General features: G+C 32.4%; 1 protein-coding gene across 1 annotated transcript; it reads left to right on the forward strand.

Moving 5' to 3' along the window:
* Positions 1-341: 341 nt before the first annotated feature.
* LOC130900675 (small G protein signaling modulator 1-like) lies at positions 342-24,406 on the forward strand. Its single transcript, XM_057811441.1, has 16 exons — positions 342-563; positions 4,577-4,723; positions 4,784-5,015; positions 7,428-7,632; positions 7,686-7,930; positions 8,507-8,602; positions 9,769-10,112; positions 10,172-10,361; positions 11,187-11,489; positions 11,543-11,696; positions 11,752-12,073; positions 13,363-13,511; positions 14,664-14,791; positions 14,909-15,172; positions 17,365-17,558; positions 17,619-24,406. Exons 1-16 carry the CDS (start codon positions 551-553, stop codon positions 17,705-17,707), a joined length of 3,075 nt encoding a protein of 1,024 aa, XP_057667424.1. The 5' UTR covers positions 342-550; the 3' UTR covers positions 17,708-24,406.
* The last annotated feature ends 7 nt before the right edge of the window (positions 24,407-24,413 follow it).

Below are 24,413 nucleotides of genomic sequence, written 5' to 3' on the forward strand. Positions count from 1 at the left end.
GTAGCTCCACGAACCAAACTGTTTTTTTGTTGTGTTATAGATTGAGCTATATTGCTAATAGAGAGAGAAATAAAATTGTTATACCACTATCTATTCTGATTGGATCGCTACAAGTTTTTATTTTAACAATTGTTATAAAGAGATAAAGATTGGCTGTTCAATTACCTCTATTTCTAATATTAGTTCTATGGTTCTTAGTTAAGTCACGATTGTAAAATAGAAGCCTCTTCCAGCACTGGTATTCAGCTAGGAGCGTGGGTGTGGTTTTAAGCGACGTACTAAGCGTCGAGACGGCAAATTTGAATTTTGCCGCTCGTATAGTTTTCTCGTTGCGCAGAAGTACCATAATTGATTGTTTTCCAAAGTATACGAACGTAAAGGAAACATTATGGTCGCGTTTTAGGAAAAAATTATTTAATTATCAACTTATTTCTTACGAACTTCTAATAAGATAAGGTTCCGGTAATCTTATCGACTACTTCCGGTATTTTTATTGTTTTATAGTAATTATTTTAGAGTCTAGAGTGAGTTTCGTGAATTATTATTAAAAATGTCACAAAGCGGTGAGTTTTTTATATCCAATAATGCAAATAAATACAAATGGAGTTGATATACATGAGAATTTTGTTGAAAATATCAATTGGAGTGACTTCTGAAATGATTGGGGAAATGTGTGCGTCGGATAATTCGTACAATAATTTCTTAACATTGATATTGAGGAATAAAATATTTGTACTTTTATTTTAATTTCGTTTTTAACAAGGAGTTTGTTTAAGCAATCTTAATATGAATCGCAAAGTTCTTGTTGTCGAAACCGGAAAAAGGTGTAAATAAAAAGTTCCAAATACAAATTTCGATTCTTATTTTTTTGATTAAGAGCTTCAAAGATACTAAATATTTACCTAAATTGCATTATTTTGATATTTCACACATTTCAACAGCGTTGACAGACATCAAACGTAGTGAGAACGTTGAGGAAAATATTTGAAACCATAAGGTTAATATTTAGTATAATTAAAATACGAGGGCTGTAAAGAAAATGATTAAGAAGTCGTTGGGCTACAGAAGTGGTGCATTGTCGTGGGTCAGAACAATTCCAGATGCCTCTTCGGTTGTTTTGAATAGTTTTTCGTAAGCGTCAAAGTTTTACAATATGAATCTTCATTAATTGTTGTTACAGACATAAACTCCACAAGCAAAATACCTTTTTGGTCCTCAAAAACAGTTGCCACACTCTTACGGCCGTTGAAGGTCTTGTTGGAGAATATGTGTGCACCCATTGTTGTGATTGTCGTATAGTTTCAGGCGTGTCATACAGAATCCATGTCTCATCACCTGTCACAAAAAATTTTCCCATCAGTAGTGTAAACTACAAAGCTGCATCCATTCGGCGAGTTTTGTGGTTGTCAACAACTGTTCGGTTACGAGTACAGGGCTGATATTGAAATTTCCGGAAGTTGCATCGATAAATCAAATATGGTGATCATCTGTAACGACAGACTTGCGTCCTTGGCTCCTTCATCATGAACATCAGCTCGTCCAAATTTAAATTTTAAATTTATGATGTTTCGCTATGGTATTCCCTCTTGCGTATAAAAAACAAATAAAAATTCGTAATTAATAGTTGGCGGGAAAGTCAATAGCGACAGCCATGTTTATATGACTGTAACTCAACAGGAAATGACCTGTTTTAATGGCCAGTGACGTGTGTGCGGTGGGAAATTTAAAATAAAAACAACTCTAGTATTTTGACTTTAATACTGTAGCGGGTCGACAAATCTATGAGTTTTTGATAAAAGAAAGAATATAAAGATAAATGAGAATTAACAAAAATCGATGAAGACTTAGTTGGTATTGTCAATTTTAAATGGTTGACATAACTGTCAGATTATAGAAGTTTTTCAAATTCTTAAGGTAGTTTTCATTCGTGGATTTATAAAAATCGTAATTTACATTAAATATTATTTTAGTAGGTTAATTTATAATAAATAATACGGATACTGACAGTAGTGACGATTTTAATAATACTCCTCCAGAAATATCTAAAAAAGCAGTAGAAATAACTTTGGATTTGTTGCCAGAAATTTCACGAAAAAAATATGGACGAGAATACGATTTCCGTGGCGCCGCGATTTAACAGCTTAATTAGGTCAAAATAAATCGAAAATGAAGAACGAAATTTTTTGATATCTTGCTTTGTTTTCGAGATATCGGTACTTAAGTTATAATCAAACGTTAGTTCAAAATTCGCTTTATTGAACAGATGGCATTCAATACTTCGTTTCAAATGATTATGAATATTTTATCACTTCAAATTAAATATGAATCTTGTAATTAGATAAACAAAAGATTTTTTTATTTAATTTTCATATTATTGACCCTGATACTCCAAAATTATATTGAAAAAACAGATTTTTATAACAAAATGAGTCATTTTTAATCACTCTGTGATAAATACATGAATAATTTGATGTTTTTCATTAAGAACTGTCAGTTGTTTTTCATAGTTCCCCATAAGAAAAAAAATAATAATAAAATAAAACTAAAATAATCCTCACGCGAAGAAAATTTTTTTTAGGCAATTTTTGCTGTAAAAAATTCACGATTTTTGAATTTTTTACACTCAAAGTGCACCACGGAAAGGTTAGGTTAGGTTAGGTAAGATAAGGTTAGGTTAGATTGATATATACAAATATTAAATAAAAATAAATTTTTCCAACTTCAAGTATCGATATTTCGAAAACGAAGCGAGATATCGAAATCGAAAAATTTTATTCTTTTCGATTTTCGACTTATTTTGGGTCGATTTATAAAATGGCATGTCAAATCTATGCGCCACGGAAATCGTACTCGTGCCAAAATATGAATTAGCGTACGAGAAATATATGGAATGGAGAAGAAATACAAAAAAAATATCTTTTTTGGAAACTGTACACAAAAATCAGTATCTAACTTTTACAATTTTAATAGGACAAATATTCAAAACTTTATATAAAAGCAACTTATTTGTTTATTTACAATTCTGTGAAAAAAATTTAATGACAAAGTTTTGGCATGTGACGACAAGATTTGAATACAAAAATAAAGCTTAATTTGATAAGAAATGAAAATACCTTTTGAATCGTTTGACAATATTTGTTTTGATTGTTAAACAATCGTCGGATTGTTGCTCAATACTTAACAATTCTTGAGATTACAAATTGCCTGTCGCCATTTTATTTCGCTATTTCGGTGTCGCGTCAACATATCAAAAAGTGCTTATCGCCTGCCAACTTGTCTAAATTAAAAATTTACATGAACATGGTTACCAACTTTGGCTCTATATGAAACAAAATAGTGTCTGGTAAGGATCAAGGTTGGGTTAGGTCGGGTCAGCTGTCAATTTGATCAATTCTCAACAATTTTTCTAATTAGTGGGTATAAAGAATCAAATAATCATTGAAAATTCTATTTCAAATTATGTTGGATAGATATTTCTACTTTTAACCAATATATTTAAATCAACGGTCAATGGTGCAGTGGATGGTAGTGTGTCCGCTTGGAATTCAATAATCAGAATTTATTTTGTAAAATTTTAATATTTAGATAATTTAGAGCAACGTTTCTCAACCTTTTTTGGCCCGCGGACCAGTAGATTTGTTAAAAAAAATTGCGGACCAGTGATATTTTTTTAACGACAAAGTATTTATAAAGAACTACTACGTAAGTTAGTTGTAGCATTTTTATTATCATTTGCCTACCGTAATATTTAAATGTAAAGATATATAATTATACATACATATAATATTAAGTAAGTACATAAACCTTTAACAAAAATGACAGAAAATTATACAAAAATCACGAACTCATGGATGTAGGAACGCAACAAAAATATCATTTTTACGATTAACAAAAAATTAAATCAATGGCAACAAACTCTTAAGAAAAAATAGAACAAAAAATCAGAAATTATAAAAATAATCACAAACTTATTGCTTATGGAAATATTGTTAATGAGAAAATTGCTGCTGCAGTCGGAGCGGTGAAATAACCAAAAGCCGATTTCTAAATTTATTTTTTATTGACGTCATAGATGAAAATCCCGATGCACATAAATATATAGTTGCGAAGGGGACTAACATTTTCTCTCGTATAGAAATGGATATTCATTTTTCAATTTGATCCAAAATTTATCTATGAACATTGTTGAAAAACTAGCTTTTAACGTAATAATAATTTAAGAGGATTTAAATTAAGCTTTACTTGTGAAATTAGATAACACCTGCACAAAAAGGGGATAATTTCATCAGAAATATAAAAAATATGCTGCTCTTTGACAGATTGATTTGCCAGAAAAGCGTTTCTTTTTAAATACCAACACAGGTAGTTGGCATTAACAAATTGGGTAGTATGGATAAAACAATTGCAATTTTTTTAAAGAAAACTTTCATCTATACAAAGGTCGGTCTCTTTTCCCACTTTTCCCACATGTTGCGCACTATACTTTTTCTACTGCACGAATTGAAATAATAAAAGTAATGGAACTTAATTTTTATTTTTATGTTTATTGTTGCACAATACACTATTTTTTTTTAAGAAAAAGACTATAAGGAGCGACTGATAGCGATAGTGAAAAAAGAGGTGAAGCAATTAATGGAAGAATCAGTCACTAAGAAATTCGTCCACGAAGAAAGCGGCTGTGTAACGTCGTTGTGTGGAGCTGTAGAGGCCTGCCTATCACAGGGTAGTTTTACTAGGAATGATTTGATCTATTGTTAATACAATCTATATGTATGCGTTTTAGGTTTAAGAAGAAGAGCTCTTGGTTTGTTCAAAACGTCTTCGACAACGGCTCTTTTACACAAAATAGCCAAGCACAGCCCCGAAGCGGCTAAGATATCTAAGAAAGTTGAAGAATTGGAAAACGCAGATCCAACTAGGAGATCTTCTAGCAGTAGCGATAGCGTCACCAAACCAACTTTGAAGAAAAATACTTCTTTACCTAGTAATCCGCTGCCAAAGTATCTCTGGATAAGGTAAAATTAATTATACGGGGAGTTTTGTGAATAAAAAGAACGGCAGATCAATAAAATACTAGATTTTCTTCGTACTTTGTTTGATTTGTGAAATACGGTGAAGAAGAAATACATTTTAGAAATTTATGTCGCAGTTGTTTTGACATTTTAGATATTTCTGTAAAATAAGAGTATTTTTTGGAAAACCTAATAACTTTGAGAAAGTTTTTGGGAAAGACGATCATTATTTCCACAACCGGAGAATATAATGATTTTTTCTAAAGTTTGGATACATTCTGGGTTTGACTGGAAAATTCTTGTAATTTCTCAAAAGTTGGGTCCAAGTTTTTCGTAAAATTAGAACATTTATTGAAAACCTAATAAGTTTGAGACAGTTTTTGGAAAAGACGATCATTATTTCCAAAACCGGAGAATATAATGATTTTTTCTAAAGTTTGGATACATTCTGGGTTTGACTGGAAAATTCTTGTAATTTCTCAAAAGTTGGGTCCAAGTTTTTCGTAAAATTAGAACATTTATTGAAAACCTAATAGCTTTGTGACAATTTCTGGAAAAGATGATCATTGTCTCCAAAACTAAAGTTTGGATACATTCTGGGTTTGACTGGAAAATTCTTGTAATTTCTCAAAAGTTGGGTCCAAGTTTTTCGTAAAATTAGAACATTTATTGAAAACCTAATAAGTTTGAGACAGTTTTTGGAAAAGTCGATCATTATTTCCAAAACCGGAGAATATAATGAATTTTTCTAAAGTTTGGATACATTCTGGGTTTGACTGGAAAATTCTTGTAATTTCTCAAAAGTTGGGTCCAAGTTTTTCGTAAAATTAGAACATTTATTGAAAACCTAATAGCTTTGTGACAATTTCTGGAAAAGATGATCATTGTCTCCAAAACTAAAGTTTGGATACATTCTGGGTTTGACTGGAAAATTCTTGTAATTTCTCAAAATTTGGGTACAATTTTTTCTAAAATTCGTACAATAATTCGCAAATTAAATAATTAATATTCCAAGAGTTGGATCTTTTGAAAAATTTTAGTATCAGTTTCTCGAAAGTCCGGTGATATTCTGGATTTTTTAGGGAAATTTAAACAAATTTCTATAAATCTATTCATGGCCTGATGGTTTCTATAAAACTAGAAATTAATCTTGAACAATTTAATAACTTTTGGAAAAATTTCAGTAGCAATTCGGTGATATCCTGGGTTTTTTTTTTGAAAAATTCAAGCAAATTTTGGAATCCAATAATTTTCCGATGGTTTCCATGAAATTAGACAAACTTCTCAAATATTTGAAACTTTTTGAAAATTTTAGTTCCCATTTTTCAAAAGTCCTGTCATATATTGGGTTTTCTGGAAAATTCGAGCAAATTTTTGGAAATATAATGATTTTCTTACAGTTTCTACAAAACTGGAAAAAAAATCCTCGATAACTTATTGATATTGGTAGCAGGTTCCCGAAAAACCTAACAAAACAAATTTTTTTCATAGTTTCTATGAAATTAGAGAAATATCTCGATGTCTAATAACTGTTTTGGAACATTTTGGTACAATTTCTCCAAATCTCTGTATTTAAGTAGGAATTTTGGTAACAATCTGAGTTTTTCTGAAAATTTAAAGTAATTTTTGTGAAATTCAATAATTTTCAGACGGTTTCTTTGAAATTTTTGAAAAATTTTAATTTTTAGCTGTATTTTCTCAAATTTTTGGAGATATTTTGGGTTTAAATGAGTGAGTTGTCCTCGAAGATTCAAACAATTTTTCGGATTTCTAATAATTTTTCAGAAAGTGTTAGGAGATTAGAATAATCTCTTGAATAATTAACATATTTCTGGAAAATTTTACTACTAATTTCGGTGATATCCTGGGTTTGAATGGGAAATTTTAGAAATTTTTGTAACAATTTCTCAAAAGTCTATTGATATTTTGGGATTTTCTGGAAGAGTCAAGCAAATTCCTCAAAGAATCAACATTTTTCTGGAAACCTTTAGCAATAATTTTGATGATTTCCAAGGTTTTTCTACAAATTTAAAGCAATTTATTCAGTTTGTTGACATTCCGTATTTTATGGAAAATAAAATATATATTTAGAGAAATCCCAGTAATTTTATGGAAAAATTCGTCCTAAAAATTTGAGCAAATTTTGGAGAACCTAATAACCTATTTCTGGAAATTTTAAGCAACATAAACTCTAGCAACTTCTAAAAAATTTGGTGACATCCTGTGTTTTTTTAAGAATCAAATTTAAACAACAGTCCTTTAACGGAAAACTGAAAAATTCTTACGAATTTCTTGAATTCACCTAAAAAAGTCAACAGTCAACAGTTTAGTGTGACAAGGTTTTGGTTATTATCTAAAAAAGTCACTATTCGAGGTTCGTCATTTTTTAATAGAATTTTCGTTACCAATTTGTAGATTAGCCCTATTTGACAAACAGCTAGCCAAAATAATAGATTACTTAGTATCAAACGCTCAAAAGTATTACGATAAAGACGCTTTAGTAGCAGATCCAGAATACGGAACAATTCTAAGTTCATTAATGATGGGTCCTTGCGCTTTGGACTACTCCAGAATGAAGAACCACGACCACTATTGGACGGATCCGCCAGCTGACGAATTAGTAAACACCCGTGATAAAAATAATAATAAAATTTTTGAAAATGTTAATTATAGGTACAGCGACATAGAATTTCTAGTGCCCATTCAACACCGCCTTCAGTTCGTAGACCGATACTGAATTTTAGAAGGTCCTTGAATACCAGCTCTGAAGATGTTATTACTAATCGGTCCGCCACTCAACAGATAGCCAAAGATTACGTGGAAACTCTACATCAAAATTCGAAAGCTACTTTACTTTTTGGGAAAAACAACGTATTAGTTTTACCCGTAAATTCGGATTTATTGAAACCTATACCCGGGTAAATAGTTTTAACTTAGTTGTACACTCCGCCAAAACGTTTCTCGCAGTTTGTGAATTTACTCTAACATGTTAAGCTTCAGCTAATTCTTGTTGAAGCTGTCTACGTTTTCTTCGTAAAGCTTGCAGTCTAAAATATCTATTGTCTGCAGGTGTAGTTGCCAAACCTTAAATTCACCTTTCTGTTTACACTTTCTGTATATTTTCGATTTATGCTGAACAAAAACTGATCAGAACCAAAATATTAACAATCGTGTTTTTGTATTTTTGTTAGTTTCTACTGTACCAATAATAAAATTCGACTAACTATAATTTTTTATGGGTAATGGGATACTTTTTTGGCGAAGTGTACTTACATATAAAAGTTTAGTTACATGATTCAATAACATAATGAAAAAGTTATATTATAATTATACATTTTTTTTTGTTCATTTTCCTTTTTTCCTTTCATGTTAAATAACTAAAACCTTAGGCCGGATAATTTTGCACGCAACTTGTATGTCCATTTATTTGTTTGACAGATAATTTTAGTCATAATTTCAAATTTTTTTTCTATAAAAACTTATTTGATTTTCAGATATTTAAGTTTGCATCAAATGGCGTCAGGATTAGCTATTAAATGGACGCCTAATCAACTAATGAATGGTTTTGTCGAAGAAGCCTATGACAAAAGGTATAAACACATTCATAAATATTTAGAAGATTATGACTTGTTCTTAAACTATATAATACATCACTCAATAAGTCGTGTGACTGACACACAGATGGCGCTACTATTGTGTCAGTCATTTAAGTGAAGCTACTTTTGTTATTTTCAAAACAATTGATGATTCATGATTGCTTCTTGAAGCTCAGAAAAGGCTTCAAAAGTATTATCCGGACACTGTTCAATCGAAAGGAACCATTTTGTTATTGGTTTGTCGAATTTAAACACCGATTATGTTGAACGTTCTGGTCGTTCAATTGAGGTGGTTCCTCCAGAAAAAATCAAAAAAGTCCACAAATAAGTTAAATCTAATAGTAAATTGGCGTTTACAATTATGCATGAACATTTAACCATAAGAAACCTTTTTCAAAGTGAACTCACAACCGATCAAAAACAACATGTTCATGATTCAGAGCAGTGTTTGGCTACGTTTACACGTAATAAATAATAAAGTTTTTGGGTCGATATGTGACAATGGATGAAACATGGATCCATCTCTTCACTCCGGAATTAAAATGATCATCATCTGAGTGGACTGCAGCCGGTGAACCACATCCGAACGGTCCAAAGGTATAACACTGAGCTGAGAAGGTTATGGCTTCAGTATTTTGGGAAACGTGTGAAATACACTTAAATACTTATGTATGCGATAAAGTAGATTGCCAAACCATGGATGCTTTCGAATATCAAGATCAAACGCTCCTAAATGCACCTTCTGCAGATCAAACATTATTCCCCTGCTCCAGATGGAAAGAAGTGAGAAACTTGTATACCCAGAAACGAAGACGAAGTTTCAATATTTCTAACGTGATGGAATGTTTTATAGAATCAGGGGAATCCTGGAAGTAGGTACACCTATGAAGCGATACGGGCTCTAATAGAAACCAAAGAGAAAGAGAGCCTTTGCAACGAAGCAATGTGGTTTAGGGTTTAGTCGATAAGGGACTGACACTACCCGACAAACAAAAGATTCCCAAGACACTCCCGCAACATTTCTAATCATTTCGTACCCGTAAGTTTTGGTATCCAGCAATCTGAGGAATTCTTGAATAATCATATATGCTGTTGAACATCTTCGTGATCAAGGCTGTCGTTTTGATATCAAGCAGTCTGAGGAATTCTGTCTGTTTTAGTATTTACTGGGATTATGCATTGAACGTTCGATTAGACGAGATAGTTTACGTCCATTGTCATCAGGATAGTGAAACGGGCGGCACTGTGATATTAGTTGGACAAGACGGTGTACAAAGGCCTCCGATACATTTCCCTAAAGGTGGACACATGTTAGCGTTTCTAAGTTGTATAGAAACGGGATTATTACCTCACGGTCGGTTAGATCCTCCATTATGGTCTCAAAGGACAGGGAAAAACCACACGAAAAGAAGAAGACCTTTATCGGCTTTAACGGAAATGCAAGAAAATAGTAAAGATTACGTTTTTAGGATTATTGATAATACATGTAATCACAAAGATATATGTAAGTTTATTATTTGTTTCTTTTTTAAATGAATATTTCATTGATTCTACATTTTCCAGTAAAACGTAATCAACTGTTAGACACGCACGCTTCATTGCCTACAAAAGTTAGGTTACAATTAGGTAGTACCAGCACAAGTTCAGAAAGTTCTTCTAAGAGCTTCAGTTTAGATCAGAACGTTCCTGATAGTCCTCCGAGTGTTTGCATCCAAGCCGTATGCGATTCAATGAAAAGACAGATTATTTCCAGGTTTGTTTCTCACTATATTAAGTTTGTATTTAAAACTAAATAACCCCGTAATGCAACGTCCTTTCGTCCTTTGACACCAAAGTTAAAATATCAGATATCACCTCGGGCGTGATATTCTCCACTTGCTCCAGGTAGTGTCAATAAAGAAATAAGAAAATCCAAAAGTACAATACTGATGATGAAAACGCTGAAGACGGTAGAACAGATTTTACTTGCCCTTCTGGATTAGTATTTGCTCCTGAAGTTTCTAACGAAGCTTTCGAAGTATGAAGTTGCACGAGAAACTGAAACAAGTGAAAGCTCTCGAACGGTCAAAGCTTTATCAAATTTCCGCTTTTGTATTTATCGAATCTGCATCGTCGGAAACAATTTTCCAAATCATTTCCATACTAAAAAGTTGTATGTAATGTGAATCCACAATTTTTCTAACCTTCCCCAAAAAAGTGATCACATTTAATGAATTCCGGTGGGCGGGGAGTCAAATCTCAATCTCAATCGTAAAGAGTAATCTGTGAAAAAACTGGTCTAACCATACAATAATCGATAGGACCGAAACAAGCTTCAAAAAGCTTGATTGTAAGTACCCTAGCAATCACAAAGAAGGTGATAGGCAGTTTCCTTTGGTTCCTAACAGAAGGGACAGGAACTCTCCAGAGTTTCTTTGATGTTTTTTATATGGAGGATGAGGATGGCGGCTCGACTTCCCTTTTCGGCTCGGTACCATTAATTTTATTGCTAGTTTTGGTTTAATTAAATGGAAACTATGATTTATCGAGCATTGAATTCCCTTTTAAAGTCAAACTACAGACCACAATTTCTTTCTAGAGCATTCTACGGATGGTTGGCGTATTGTCGGCATCTTTCCACAGTCCGGACACATCTTAGCGGACTTGTTAACACAAAAATAGTAAATGGCGAAGGTGCTAACGAAGGAATAACACCAGAAAAATGGAAAGAATTATGTTTAGATGGTGTAGTATCTGATTATGCCGAAATTTATAGGTTAACTTATTTTGGTGGAATAGCTCAAGAATTGAGGCACGAAATTTGGCCGTATCTACTTGGTCATTACAAATTCGGAAGTACTTCTGAACAGAGAAACGAATTGAGCGAAGAAACAAGACAAGCGTAAGTTAAAACTTGATGGTTGATAATCTGTTGCATCAATTATTTCTTTTAAGGTATGAAAATACGTTGTCGGAATGGTTAGCAGTAGAAGCGATAGTAAAACAAAGAGATAAAGAGAACCAAGCACACGCTATAGCTAAATTAAGTAGTGAGAGTACTTCAACTGAACAAGTACCGCCCCCAGTACAAGAAGAATTATGTAACGAAGTAAAAATTATTTAATATATCGTAATAAATTTCGATAATAATTTTTTTCTTTCAGGTGTTTGCAGATGGAGTTATAACTGACGAAGAAGATGAAGAAGAATCGTTAGAAGAAGATAAAGAAAGGAATAAGAAAGAGTCGATACAAAATAAGCAAAATACTATTAAATATGTTAGCGACGAAGAAGATTCGGGAAAAGAAGCTGAAAATATAATTGATACAATTGATGAAACTGATCAAATATGTAACGATACGGATGAAATAGTATCAGATACGAAGCAAGATAACGAAAAATCTTTGGTAAAAATAAATGAAGAGCTAAAAGACTTTATCCATAATGTGATTGTAATAAATGCGAGCGTGGATATATGTAATTTAGGTAAGAACAATTGGTAAAAGATGGTACTTGACGGTGGAAACACAATTAAAGATGCTGGTATAAAAATCATCGTAACATACGGTGATATACACGAAGAGTCTTCACTATCTAAATCAACCAAAGCATAAAGTCCCCATCTGCCCACTAAACTGGAATTGCTGGTGATATTTATACTGAACAAACACACTTTTTACACTACCACTACACCAACACTATCTGAGGCTAGCTTCGATGACAATGGTAAACCCCATACGCCCATTTCTGGATCGGTAACTTGAGCTTGATGTCTAAGTTTTTGAAATAACAATTCTGATAAAAATATAAAGCCCAGTAAAAGAAAATAACCAGTTGAAAAACATCATAATCCACCTTTTTAATGTATAAGACTTACGAAGTTGTGGCAGTATAAGTTTACATGCTTGGTAAGCCTCGACAATCACAAACGTGTAAACCTAGATCAAATTGAGCTTTTAGGGAGCGCTTGCGACGTTTTTTGCGAGTTTAGTGCCGCTCACAGGCCATTTTCATTTTTTGACATCCACTATCTTCTCTATAGAACTTTTCGCTTCCTTTCTATCCGATTATCCCGTCCTTGGTATCATTATGACTTGGTTTACCTTCCATGATAGTGGAAAGTAGCCTGTTCTTAGGATCACCTTATACAGCTGCGTCAAATAGTGGACTTCCATTTTTAAAAAGTTCTTGCAAGATCCTATCACTTATTAAGTCGTGTCCTGGACATTCTTTTGGTTTTAACTTCGTAGAGGATTGAATTCTGAAAGGGGTGATATGTCGTTTCCAGGAGCTGCTTGATATCTGCTCCAATGTCGAAGGTTCAAAGATTTATCTCTGTTGCTTTTTACCCATGGTCCATCGGCTAACGTATGGAAGGGGATTAGTTAGTTGTAGTCTATTTACTTTGGTGAAACTAAACGAAAATGATCTCATTTGAAACAAATGATGACAGGCGATGTTTGAATGAAAATTTTAGTAAATAGTTGTGAAGTACTATTAATTTGACCATGACTGAAGCAAGCCATCTCCTATCCTTACAATGCTAGGTCGGAAACATGTAAAATCTAGAGTTTTGTAGTGAAATTTTTATAAATTTGCCGTACAACCATGTTGGAATATCGTTTGTTACGATCTGAACAAAAAATCTGGAAAGTTCTACCAGAAGATCTTTACCAAAAAAGCTGGTAAAGATCATGGATCAAACCATATTATTTATATTAGCATATTCAAATTAAAAAAACAAAATTACTCTTCTTATAATTCGATATTACTAGGAAACGAAAGTCCAAGGATGTCCAACCTCGATGCAGTTACAGAAGAAAATAATTCTTCTTTAGATACATGTATAGAAACCCATGGATTAGCTTCACCGGCTAGATCTGCTTGCGTATCACCTGCCAGCTCTAACGGAGGCGTATACAGTGTAAGTACAAAAAAACACCATAGAAAAATTGATTTATATATACACCAATTTCATAATGACTCTTGATACTAACTGATTTATTTAAATATACAGTTAAGTTTACAGCGCATTATCCAAATGTGTCCGCTTTGACAGTTAATTGATTCCTAGCGATCGTTTTTTATACTACCATCACATTCTAGAATCTTCTATTTCCTGGAAATCACTAATTTTTCGAAAACAAACAATAAGGCTTTCTTGTGTTTTTTTCTATATAAAAACTTTTAAATAGGTCACCAAAAGTAAGCTAAACCTTCCGGCGCGTCTACCAAACTTAAGCTTCGGCAACATTTCGATACAGGACCGGCTTCACGGTATATATTAGTGGATGATATTATAAAAAAATATATTTAGCAGCGAGTGTATGTAATGAAAATTGGTGTGATCCTCCCAGTTGCATGCTATGTATAGTTGGTAATACTGTACGTTTTGGAGACGTTTTGCTTTGACGAAATTAGTTAATTGGAGGCGTTTATCCATTACTTTGTTAGTGTAAACTTCGTTATAAAAAAGGTGCTCGCCCTCTCAAAGAACAATTGGACTTGGACGTTGGTGGAATTGTCAAACAGTCATCCACTTAATTTTAAGGACTTAATCCAAGGAGGAAGCAGTCGTATCGACGGATGAATGGTACTTCAGCCTTAATCAGGTGTCGCGATCAATTCCAACGGTCCTGCAAGAGCAGAGACGACGACAAATCCTTTTCTTCTCCCGTAGGCTCTGAGTAAAAATGGACCATGGAATCCACTACTCCCAAATAATCGATTTCTAGCGATGTCGAAGCTATGATCGGTGCTTTTGCATATAGGAGAAGGAAGGCCAAGTTTAACGATCTCAGATAATAAGGTTGCCTAGACCTTCAATCCTTCTTTACCTAGAGCTACAGGTTAGGTCTAGGTAAAGCCTATTAAAAATGAGTTGGCTGCAGAAGTCGTAACTTGCACTAGGTACGTAAAGCGAGTGAGACAAGTCGATACCTGTTTCAAGGAAGAACAACTACTGGTTTCCATTGATTGATTAGGGTCATCCATCCTGCAGCAGAACCAGAAGCTACCGTAGTTTCTTTTTCTTCTACTTAATCTTATCTTTTGATATGGTTTTTTGTGTTTCCAGCAAGAGCTTCTCGAAACGTTCGGCCTAAATTTACATCGAATAGAAAAAGATGTACAAAGATGTGACAGAAATTTTTGGTATTTCATGGAAAAGGAAAATTTAGATAAATTGAGAAATGTGATGTGCACGTAAGTCGCCCATTTTACCATTGTTGTTAATTTAAATTTAGGTAGTATCAAATAAGACACGCATACTGATTTTTATCCCACGAATATCCGTTTTCATATTTTTCTTCTTATCTTTAGGTATGTTTGGGAACATTTGGATATTGGGTACATGCAGGGTATGTGTGATTTAGTAGCGCCCCTGTTGGTAATATTCAACGAAGAATCGTTAACTTACGCCTGTTTTTGTCATTTAATGGAAAGAATGGTTGAAAATTTTCCCAATGGAAACGCCATGGATTGTCATTTCGCCAATATGAGATCGCTGATACAAATTTTGGATTCGGAAATGTACGAATTGATGCAATCTCATGGAGATTATACGCATTTTTATTTTTGTTATAGGTAATACGTCCTATGTAATGTGTGAGGCAAAAGTTTTGAGAAAAATAATTTCTATTAATACCATCGATAAATATTTTCGAGAAATTCTTCATAATTTAGTTTCTATATCTTTTTAACGATTTTTTAAAGATGTGCCTGAACTTAATTGGAGAATCGCATGAGGCTTGAATCTGTACCATAATTTTGTTTTAATTTCCTTAAATTTATGGAGAACCACATTTGGCAGCACTGCAATCTCTTTGGGGTTCTAGATAGCGTTACAAAATTTTCTTATATTGATTTATAATTCCCCAGATTTTTCATAGAGGCAGTGTCTAATTTCAGCTGGAGAATCTTAGATCGATATTTGAAGTTGTAATGTAATTTTGCTAAAATTTACGTACATCTCCGGAAAACTACACTTGGCAACACTGCAATCTCCTTACGATTGTAGATAACGTTAGCGAAAGCTAAAGCTAAAGAATATGTTTCTTTTACAGTTTTTCAAATATATCGGGATTTAAATGGAAAGTGGTAGTAAATAGGTTTGACGACGTTTGGCAAGGCTGTGATCTTCTCGTTTCGGTATTTGTTTAACAAATTTTTACTAATTTTTTCGTATTTTTGCATATATTTTGCCATATATTTTGCCATAGGGATAGAAGAAGGCTTCTGCCAAAATCTCTTTAGGTCAGGGGAACATTATATTTGGCAAACCTGTAATCTACTTGTTTTTATATGTTTTGTCGAAATTTCCCTAGATCTTTGTAGAAATTCTGTTTTGTAACACTGCAACACGTTTCTGTATACGTTCAACAAAGTTTCACTCATATTTTCATTTTTTTCTTTGAGTCTTGCCGTAGAAGTAGAAGAAGATTTTTCTTTAGAATTCGCAATAGAAATAGAAGGAGATTTTTGTCTAGATTTCCATATATTTGTGGAAAAATTATGTTCGGCAATGCTGCCATCACCTTTTTCTGTATACGTTTATCAAATTCTTACTCATTTTTTCATATTTTTCTTTAGATTTTGCCATAGAGATGGAAGAACAAATTTTTCGAAATTTCCATAGATCTGTTCTGCGACACTACAAAAAAGTTTCTTTCTAGCATAGCGTTATTAAACTACGTTCATTAAACTACAATCAACTTAGTTTCCTACATAGCTTCAATAAATTTGTGGTTAATCAATAGAAGGAAAACCGTTTCACAATTTAATAACGTTTTTACGTCACTTATTTTGCTTAAAAACGTGTATGAAGTAAATAGGAAAGTCTCAGTACCTGTATTGAAGATGTAACATACTTGTGGGGAATTTTCTTTGTTATTTGGAAATAATTTACATTTGGCAACACTGCAATATACAGAGGTCTGTCGAAAAACATTGAAACAAAGCATTTTTGTGCTTTAGGCAGTTGTGTCTGTGTCACAATAACACGTGCTCGTCCAATGCACTCGTATTTAGAATGAATAATCGCTTCTACAAAGAAATTCTGAAAAACGGGCTCTGTCACCGACGTGCCGCGTTCTGTACGACCGGTATCTGTAACAACTTCACTTCACGAGGATGATTTCGATCGCAGTTTAGAATTTTGCGAGTGGTACCTCGGAAGCAGTCAGGATGATCCACAATTCCAGCATTTCATTTTGTGGTCAGATGAAGCAACATCCAATCGGTATAACTGCGTTTACTGGAACAACCAGAATCCTTACATCCTGAGGTCTCGTGCGTCCGTACTTCTTGGAGAGTCACGTGACGAGCCAAAGTTATCTGGAAATGCTCGAAGATTTACGTGGGAACATGGACAACGATCCAACACTCGCGAACATCCGTCATTTAATGCAGGATGGAGCTTCGCCGCACCACGCGTTATATGTGTGGGAGTAACTCAATTTTGGAGAATGAATAGGAAGACGCGGAGTCGTGTAACAGGTAACCTAACCTTACCTAACCTCCTGTGATTTCTTCCCGTGGGATCTTCTCAAGAACCTTGCACCTTTCTCAATCTCCGAACTGCAATTGCAGAAGAATTTGAAACTCTTCACGGACAGTTTCGCCGTTGACAAACTTTCCCGTGAACTAAATATTGATCAAGATGGGCATCAATTTGAACACTTAAAATAACCTTTTTTCGAATCGCTTTCTCAAAAAACTTATGCCTCATTCTTAAATCTAATTTTAATTATTTGAGTTGAAAACGTGTTTTTTTTTAGATGGTTTTTATTGGATTTTAAACGAGAACTGATGTATCCTGATGTTAATGCTACTTGGGAGGTTATTTGGGCTGCACAACAAGTAGCTTCGGCACATTTCGTTTTATTTTTAGCCCTTTCCCTTTTGGAAACATACAGAGATATTATCATTTCCAACGGGATGGATTTTACTGATATTATTAAGTTTTTTAATGGTATGTCTTTTTTGTCCTTCAATTTTTTTTTGTGCTAAATACAATTATATATATTTTTAGAAATGGCCGAAAGACATAATGTACAATCAGTATTACAATTAGCCAGAGATCTGGTTCTTCAATTACAAATACTTATAGAAAACAAATGAATATATCGAATTTCGAAAAATTCTACAAAAAAATCTAGATTTAAGTAAAAGAAATATACGAGGTGGGCAATCTATAATACAAAAATCTGTAGGTTAATCACCTTCTAAAACATAAGGATGCGACGCTGAACTGTCTAGTAGATTTTTTAGTAAGACAAAAACAAAATCAATGGAAAGATGTGATTAAATGTGAATTTTTATTTTTGTACGAAAAATTTTCATTTAACGAGATATATTAAATAGATATATATATGAAAAAAAAGTATATTTTGTTATACTATGGAAAATATACGGTATTTACCTACTTTATACGTTTGGGTTTGTTAGTTAAAATATAAATTTATAATTGCAAATCACCTAGACACATCTACCACAATATAAATTTTCATTACCCACATTTTTCAAAAAAAGGTGATCCAGTCTCTAGGATAGATAGAAAACTGATAAATTTTTGAGGTTTGCTCAGTAAAAAATTTTCGTATTCAAGATAAAGGACGTTGAAGAAAAAAATTCATATTTTTTAAAGATTTTTACGCAACTACTGGCAACAATGTATTCAAATTTTATACGAATATATTTTAGAAGGTGATCCATCCAATGAATTTGTTTTAATGTCTGACTCTCATAGAGGGCGCTAGTTACACGGTTCGTACCAACTAGTATTAGCATAACTTTTTAAATATTAGATTTATTAAGCAAAATTTCAATTTTGGATTTAAACATCATTTAATTTTACACCAAGAAGTTACTCTTGATAAAACTCGATACTGTATAAATATTTGTATAAAATTTTTTCTTCAACGCACTTTTTCTTGAATACGAAAATTTTTTACCGAGCAAACCCCAAATATTTTACAGTTTTCTATCTATCCTAGAGACGGTATTACCTTTGTTGTTAATTTGGCAACATTACATATTTATTTATATAAAAAAATAGTTATTTCTTATACAACGGAAAAAGTATTTGATTTTAGCTTGTATAAAACACAATTTTTTATGTGGTAGCTTAAACGATGATTTACTGTTGCAAAAATTATATTAATACAATAATCACATAACGAAATTTTCGACGTGAGTTTGAATTATGAAATTAGTAATTGTAGGCATTCACTGGCGGATATTTTCCTTTAGCTGACTGATAGCCCTCGGATTGTTTATGTAGACTTTACATTTGAGGTATCCCCACGAAAAAAATTAAGAGTCAAGTTATCACCTCTTTTGGGAATTAGTCTTGCAGGAAACATCTGTGTAACAGTCGCCATTTGATATGTGACAAGACGCCCTGCATCTTATTGGAAACAAGTTCTCGTATATGCTATTTTTGATCTAGCGAATTTTGGAGTCAAATATCTCTCTAAAATCGCAACATAGAGGTCGGTGTTAACGGTGATGTTTGTTAAAATTACTGTCCATACCGTTACTTGTTTTATGTTTGGATTTTTTTCGACAATTTTGTCGGTTTACGAACTTATTTAAACGAAAATTTGAAAAAAAGATGTTGTCAAAAGTGGAAAATCGACTAAGCATTTCGTCAGCAAATGCTACAAAGTCGGTATCTTTTAATTCCTGTGTTAACTGGAGCTTATAAGGATGCAGTTTAATATCAAACTTCAAAATTCGCTGTAAACTTCGTAGCAACAAGTTAAAGCCGCCGATCGCTTCAGATTGGATAAAAGCGGATTTTTTTCGTACTGACCCAACTCCAAGAGGAGTTCTTGGACGACCTTTTGCTGGTGTTTTAAACGTGGAACCGGTATCTTCAAAACGCTTAACCCATATTTTGAAATAATGTTTGCAGGTGGATGTGTCTTCAATAAAAACGGTTATGTGTTTTAGCTTAACCCATTAGTGACCACCTGCAACTAAAGTCGCGTGACAATTTAGAATTTTCTGAGAATCAGAAATTTTCATGACAATCTTTGAATATTGAAATGGCGGAGGTAAAATATGAACAGTTAGACTAGTTGACGATATCATGTGACTAATAGTGAAAGGGAGTTGTTTTGAGTAACTCTTTTTTTTGGAGGTTATATGCTTGATTTCATTGTGGAAAAGGGAAAGTTATTTTCTTCCTAATAGAATCTAGTGAATAGTTTTTTATTATGATCAAACAATTATGTTCAAATTTCGATGCAACTACAGTTGTTGTTGAAAAAACTGAAAAATTTTCGTATTTTGCTATAGATCGGATGCAATTTTACAACGAAAATTTATGAAAAAAAATTCATATTTTTGATAAATTGAGAAAAAAACTTGAATAAAGTTGAACTACCCCTACAAGATAAACTTTCATTTTCTTGAGAAGTATGGAAAAAATGTCAAATTTATTATGGATAGAAGAAATGACAAAAATATCGTTGCAGTTTTGAAAAATTGTGTTCTAGGGCCTAAAAATCCACGAATAAGTATTCTAAAAAGAATCTCCATTCAAACGACTCTATTTCATATGGGAGAATTCGATTTGATCGATCAAATCATCCCCATATGATATAGAATAGGAATAAGGTCTAAAAAAAGGGGTGGCTTTTTCTGATTCATGAATATTTGTATAGGTATTGCATAGGTAGTTAGGTTCTAATGTATACCAGCGTTGGATTAAGAAGTAGTGGGGCCTGGGGCTATAATTGACCCGGGGTGTACTTAAGTAAATCGAAATCATCTCGAAAGTACAAAATTTTTAATTATTTCATTAAAATTCATACTGTAACAACTCATTTTCAAAAAATGGAAATTTTGCTGTAGATCCAATATTGCTTCTGAAATAATTGGACAAATTAGTGATTTTGCGGGTCCCCTACGTGCTCGGGGCTTGGAGCTTCAGTCACCGCTAGACCCTCCCTAAATCCTTTTGATTGTAAAAAGGGAATGCAAATATAAAGTGTGTGTATGGTGTTAAAATCTAACTATTTACTTATCTAAGAAATTTCGGAATGTTTTTTTGGGTACCACCAACTATAAAATATAAATTGTTGACGTTTAGACAAAAAATTGATGAAATATATTATTGATTTTAATTCAGACTGTAGATTGATTGATAAAAATAATTTCCAAATGATTTGATGTCATTATCCTGAATTACTTGGTAGAAATTAATCCTTAAGTGATGAGAAGCAACTTTAGTTGCTTGGGCTTGATTCCTTTGACCATTATTTATTTATTCAAGACCATTTCTAAAGAAACTGTTCAGAAAAAGCTTTGGGCATGAATGGGTTAATCAATATAAATACAAACTTTATTTTAATTTAAATGGCTACGTTATAAAGAGGACGAAATGGTTGGAAAAGCGAATATAATTTGATTTATAAACATTGGCACTCGCGCTGACGCTCGCGATCGTTTGTTTGTGTTTATAAAACACACTTCGTAACTGTTTAATTTATGTTGAACTAAACAAAAAATTCTTAGCACTTCCTAAATTAAATTTTTGTTGTTTCACATTTTAAATTGTCTCAAAATTTAGAATAATAGAAAGAATATTAGTAAAATATGTAGCAAAATTGTTTAGTGAGGGCACTTTGAACAAAATACACAAAAATTAGTAAATGTATAAACTAAGTAAGGTAAATTTGTAACATTCAATCTAAAACTAAAAAGCAAATTAGAAAAATTGTGATAATTTTCTCGATTAGGACCATATTTTTAAACCTCCATGGTAACATAAAATAGTAGATAGGTTTCAAGAAGAACCTGGTCCAACAGAGAAAACTTAAAAATTTTGGAAAAAAATATATTTATTTTTTAATGTTTTAGCTTCATACCCTTTCCCCAGTTATGTTCAATAAGTTCGATAACCTTTTTATAATAAGAATCGTCAAGGTCCTCAAAGTAGCCATTAACTGCCGACATCACCTCTCCATTATTGCGAAATCTTTCGACCACCGAGCCGGTTTTCAAATCTGAGAACCGAAAAGAATTCGAGAGGGTTAAATCTAGCGAATAGGGCGTATTCAAACTTTAATTAATCAATTTTGGCCATTGCAATAACGGATGTGTGAGCTGGTGCATTGTCTTGATGAAACAACACTTTATTCTTAGCCAAATGCTACCGTTTTTGCTTGATTTCTTCGCTCAAATGTTGCAATAAGTTCGCATAATACTCGTCGTTAATAAGTTTCCATTTTTCATTATACCTATTCATTAAAAATTATCCCAGGCGCATCCCAAAAAACCTACGCCATGAATTTGTTTGCAGTTGGAACGGTTTTTGCCTTCTTTGGGGCCAGTTCTTTGTTTTGAGTATTGCTTTTTGGATTTTCCTCAACATATCTGGGGTAGTTGCCTCATTTGGTCGACCACTGCGATGCTGGTCTTCGTACGGTCTCGTTTAAACCCTGCTACCCAATATTTTATTGAATAACCATGAGCAGTATAACCTAGAGTAGAATCTAGTTCAGCTCTTATATTGGTTGGGCTTTTAAATAAAAGTAGTGTATTACATAACGATGACCAATGTATTCCATGTTCAAACTTGAAACATTTAATGTATAGATTGTGTACAGTGGTATTTTACAAGCAACTACCGCCATATCTAGGTCAGACCAGCTACTTCTGGGACCATCGTATAAACTTAACAAAGAATTGGTCCAAACGAGAAAAGTTATTCGATATACATTGTTAAAATCTAGTTTGTAAAATATAATAAAATAGTTGTTTTGATAATTTATGATCTAGACATCGAGTAATTAGTATTTGATACAAATTTCTTTTAAGTGATAAGATGTATTAGAAAATGAGTATTTGATTCACCAACTACCTCTGTAGATACAAGATTATCAAGAAAATAATTTAGAACAGACTTAGTAATATACAAAGCGTGCCAAATATAATCTAATTAACATTATAGAATGTGTAAACAAATTAGAAATATCGCAATTGTATATTGGACTTCTATCGAAATATATACACAGAAAATATCAAACAGCCCTAACTTTTGAATAAATAGTTTGGTGGATTCTAAAGTAAACCAAATATATTCCTATCAGATGAATTATTGAATGTTTTCTAATTTCTTACGAAGTAGCACGAATCCATATGTTATTTCCCATTTTCAAATTTTATTTGCAATATTAGTGATAGAAGTCGACGTTTTTATTGAGTTCTTTGTGATATTTTCTCTATCAGAAACATTATCAGTTACCCCATATATTAAATGTTCTAATTCAATATCTGTATTTTATTAGAATTTCAACGAGTAAGGTGCTATTATGGAATATTTAAAAATGATAAAATCTCTCACTAAACTAGTATGTAATGGTTGTATTTTTAGCCTTGAAAACATATTTGCTATGGAAAAACTGTATGTTTTTGTCCGTTTATTTACTTGTAACAATTAAGCCCTACAAATGATGTGATGATGTAGATTAAACATTCGTGTAACATGGGTCTTCACTATAAATTGACCCTTCTTTAACTTTCTTGTGAATTTGTGAAAATTCCAAAAATTTATGTTATATTTTTTCAATGTATATCACTTTATTATCATTTTTCTTCAACTTTTTATTTCTTACATCTTTTTATATATTTTTTATGGTAATTTTTTTTGATTTTATGTCTTTTTTCTATGAAAAATAGTTTAAACTCAGATGCAAAAATTCGACATACACTTGATCAAAATATGACTATATAAATTTCACTGGTCTGCAGCCCCGGCTCTATTCTTAGTGATTCTTTCCTTTTAAATCCTGAGGTACAGCTGTATCGTCCCAAACACCAGTAGTACTCCGCCAACATGCTTGCATTCCACTTCCCTGGAAAACTCTTCTCCTCTTAGCGATGTCTTGAAGAAGTCTAGGTGCGCGCGAGGGAAATTTACCAAACCTAATCTATCCAACTTTCCTTTTATACACTGAGATATAGCTGTATCGTCCCAAACACCAGCAGTACTGCATTGACGAGATCATCTAATTCGGCCAGAAGTTGAAATAAGTAGGGGATGTCCTCCACAAACGAAGAGTTATGGTGGAAAACTGAGGTCATAATGAGTTTCAGTTCATTTTATATAGGAATCGTCAAGAATGGTGTTAGGTCCGGTTTTCATACAGATTTATACAACTAATTTTAAAAACAGAAACAACAAATAATAATGTTCTATGAAAATATTAAACCTAAAGGGAGTTTAAGCCACATTTGTTATTTCTTTGTTGCGTTAGCTCAAAAGATTTAATACTTATGAATCTTCTAAATATTTCACTTTGCCAGAATTAACGGGGGGATCAAATTATAGTGAATAAACCGATACACCTATTTTTACAGAAAAAACCAGTTACGTTTAATGTTAATAATCGAATTTTAATACATATATACTATTTTTTCAAATAGCACGAAAAATATTTCTCTAAAAACTTTTGAGATTTATCAAAAACTGGTAATCTATATCATATACTTAATGTTTATACAGTAACAGTTACAATTTATTATACAAATTTCATATAAAAAAATTGATTATTTTTTTATCGTTCAATTAGTAATTCCCAAGTTTGGTGATTACTATCCGGTTTCAAATATTGGTATTGAAATTAATTTAGCAAAAAAATATTTCATTTCAAATAATATATACATATTCATTTATATTATAGCATTTCTATATATATTTTGTATACAAAATTTTTACTGATACTGTAATTATATTTTTATTGTAACGTTAATATCTTCTATATTTTATTGTGTACAAAATTTATTACAATAAACTAAATGTAAAAATTAATCA

The sequence above is a fragment of the Diorhabda carinulata genome, chromosome X (genome assembly GCF_026250575.1).
Source record: "Diorhabda carinulata isolate Delta chromosome X, icDioCari1.1, whole genome shotgun sequence".
Classification (NCBI taxonomy): domain Eukaryota; kingdom Metazoa; phylum Arthropoda; class Insecta; order Coleoptera; family Chrysomelidae; genus Diorhabda; species Diorhabda carinulata.

What these genes read in the sequence shown, in the direction of transcription:
- LOC130900675 (XM_057811441.1), top strand. An exon ending in CCAAAGTATCTCTGGATAAG is followed by an intron (nt 5,016 to 7,427) that starts GTAAAATTAATT and finishes ACCAATTTGTAG; the next exon opens with ATTAGCCCTATTTGACAAAC. An exon ending in ATCCGCCAGCTGACGAATTA is followed by an intron (nt 7,633 to 7,685) that starts GTAAACACCCGT and finishes TGTTAATTATAG; the next exon opens with GTACAGCGACATAGAATTTC.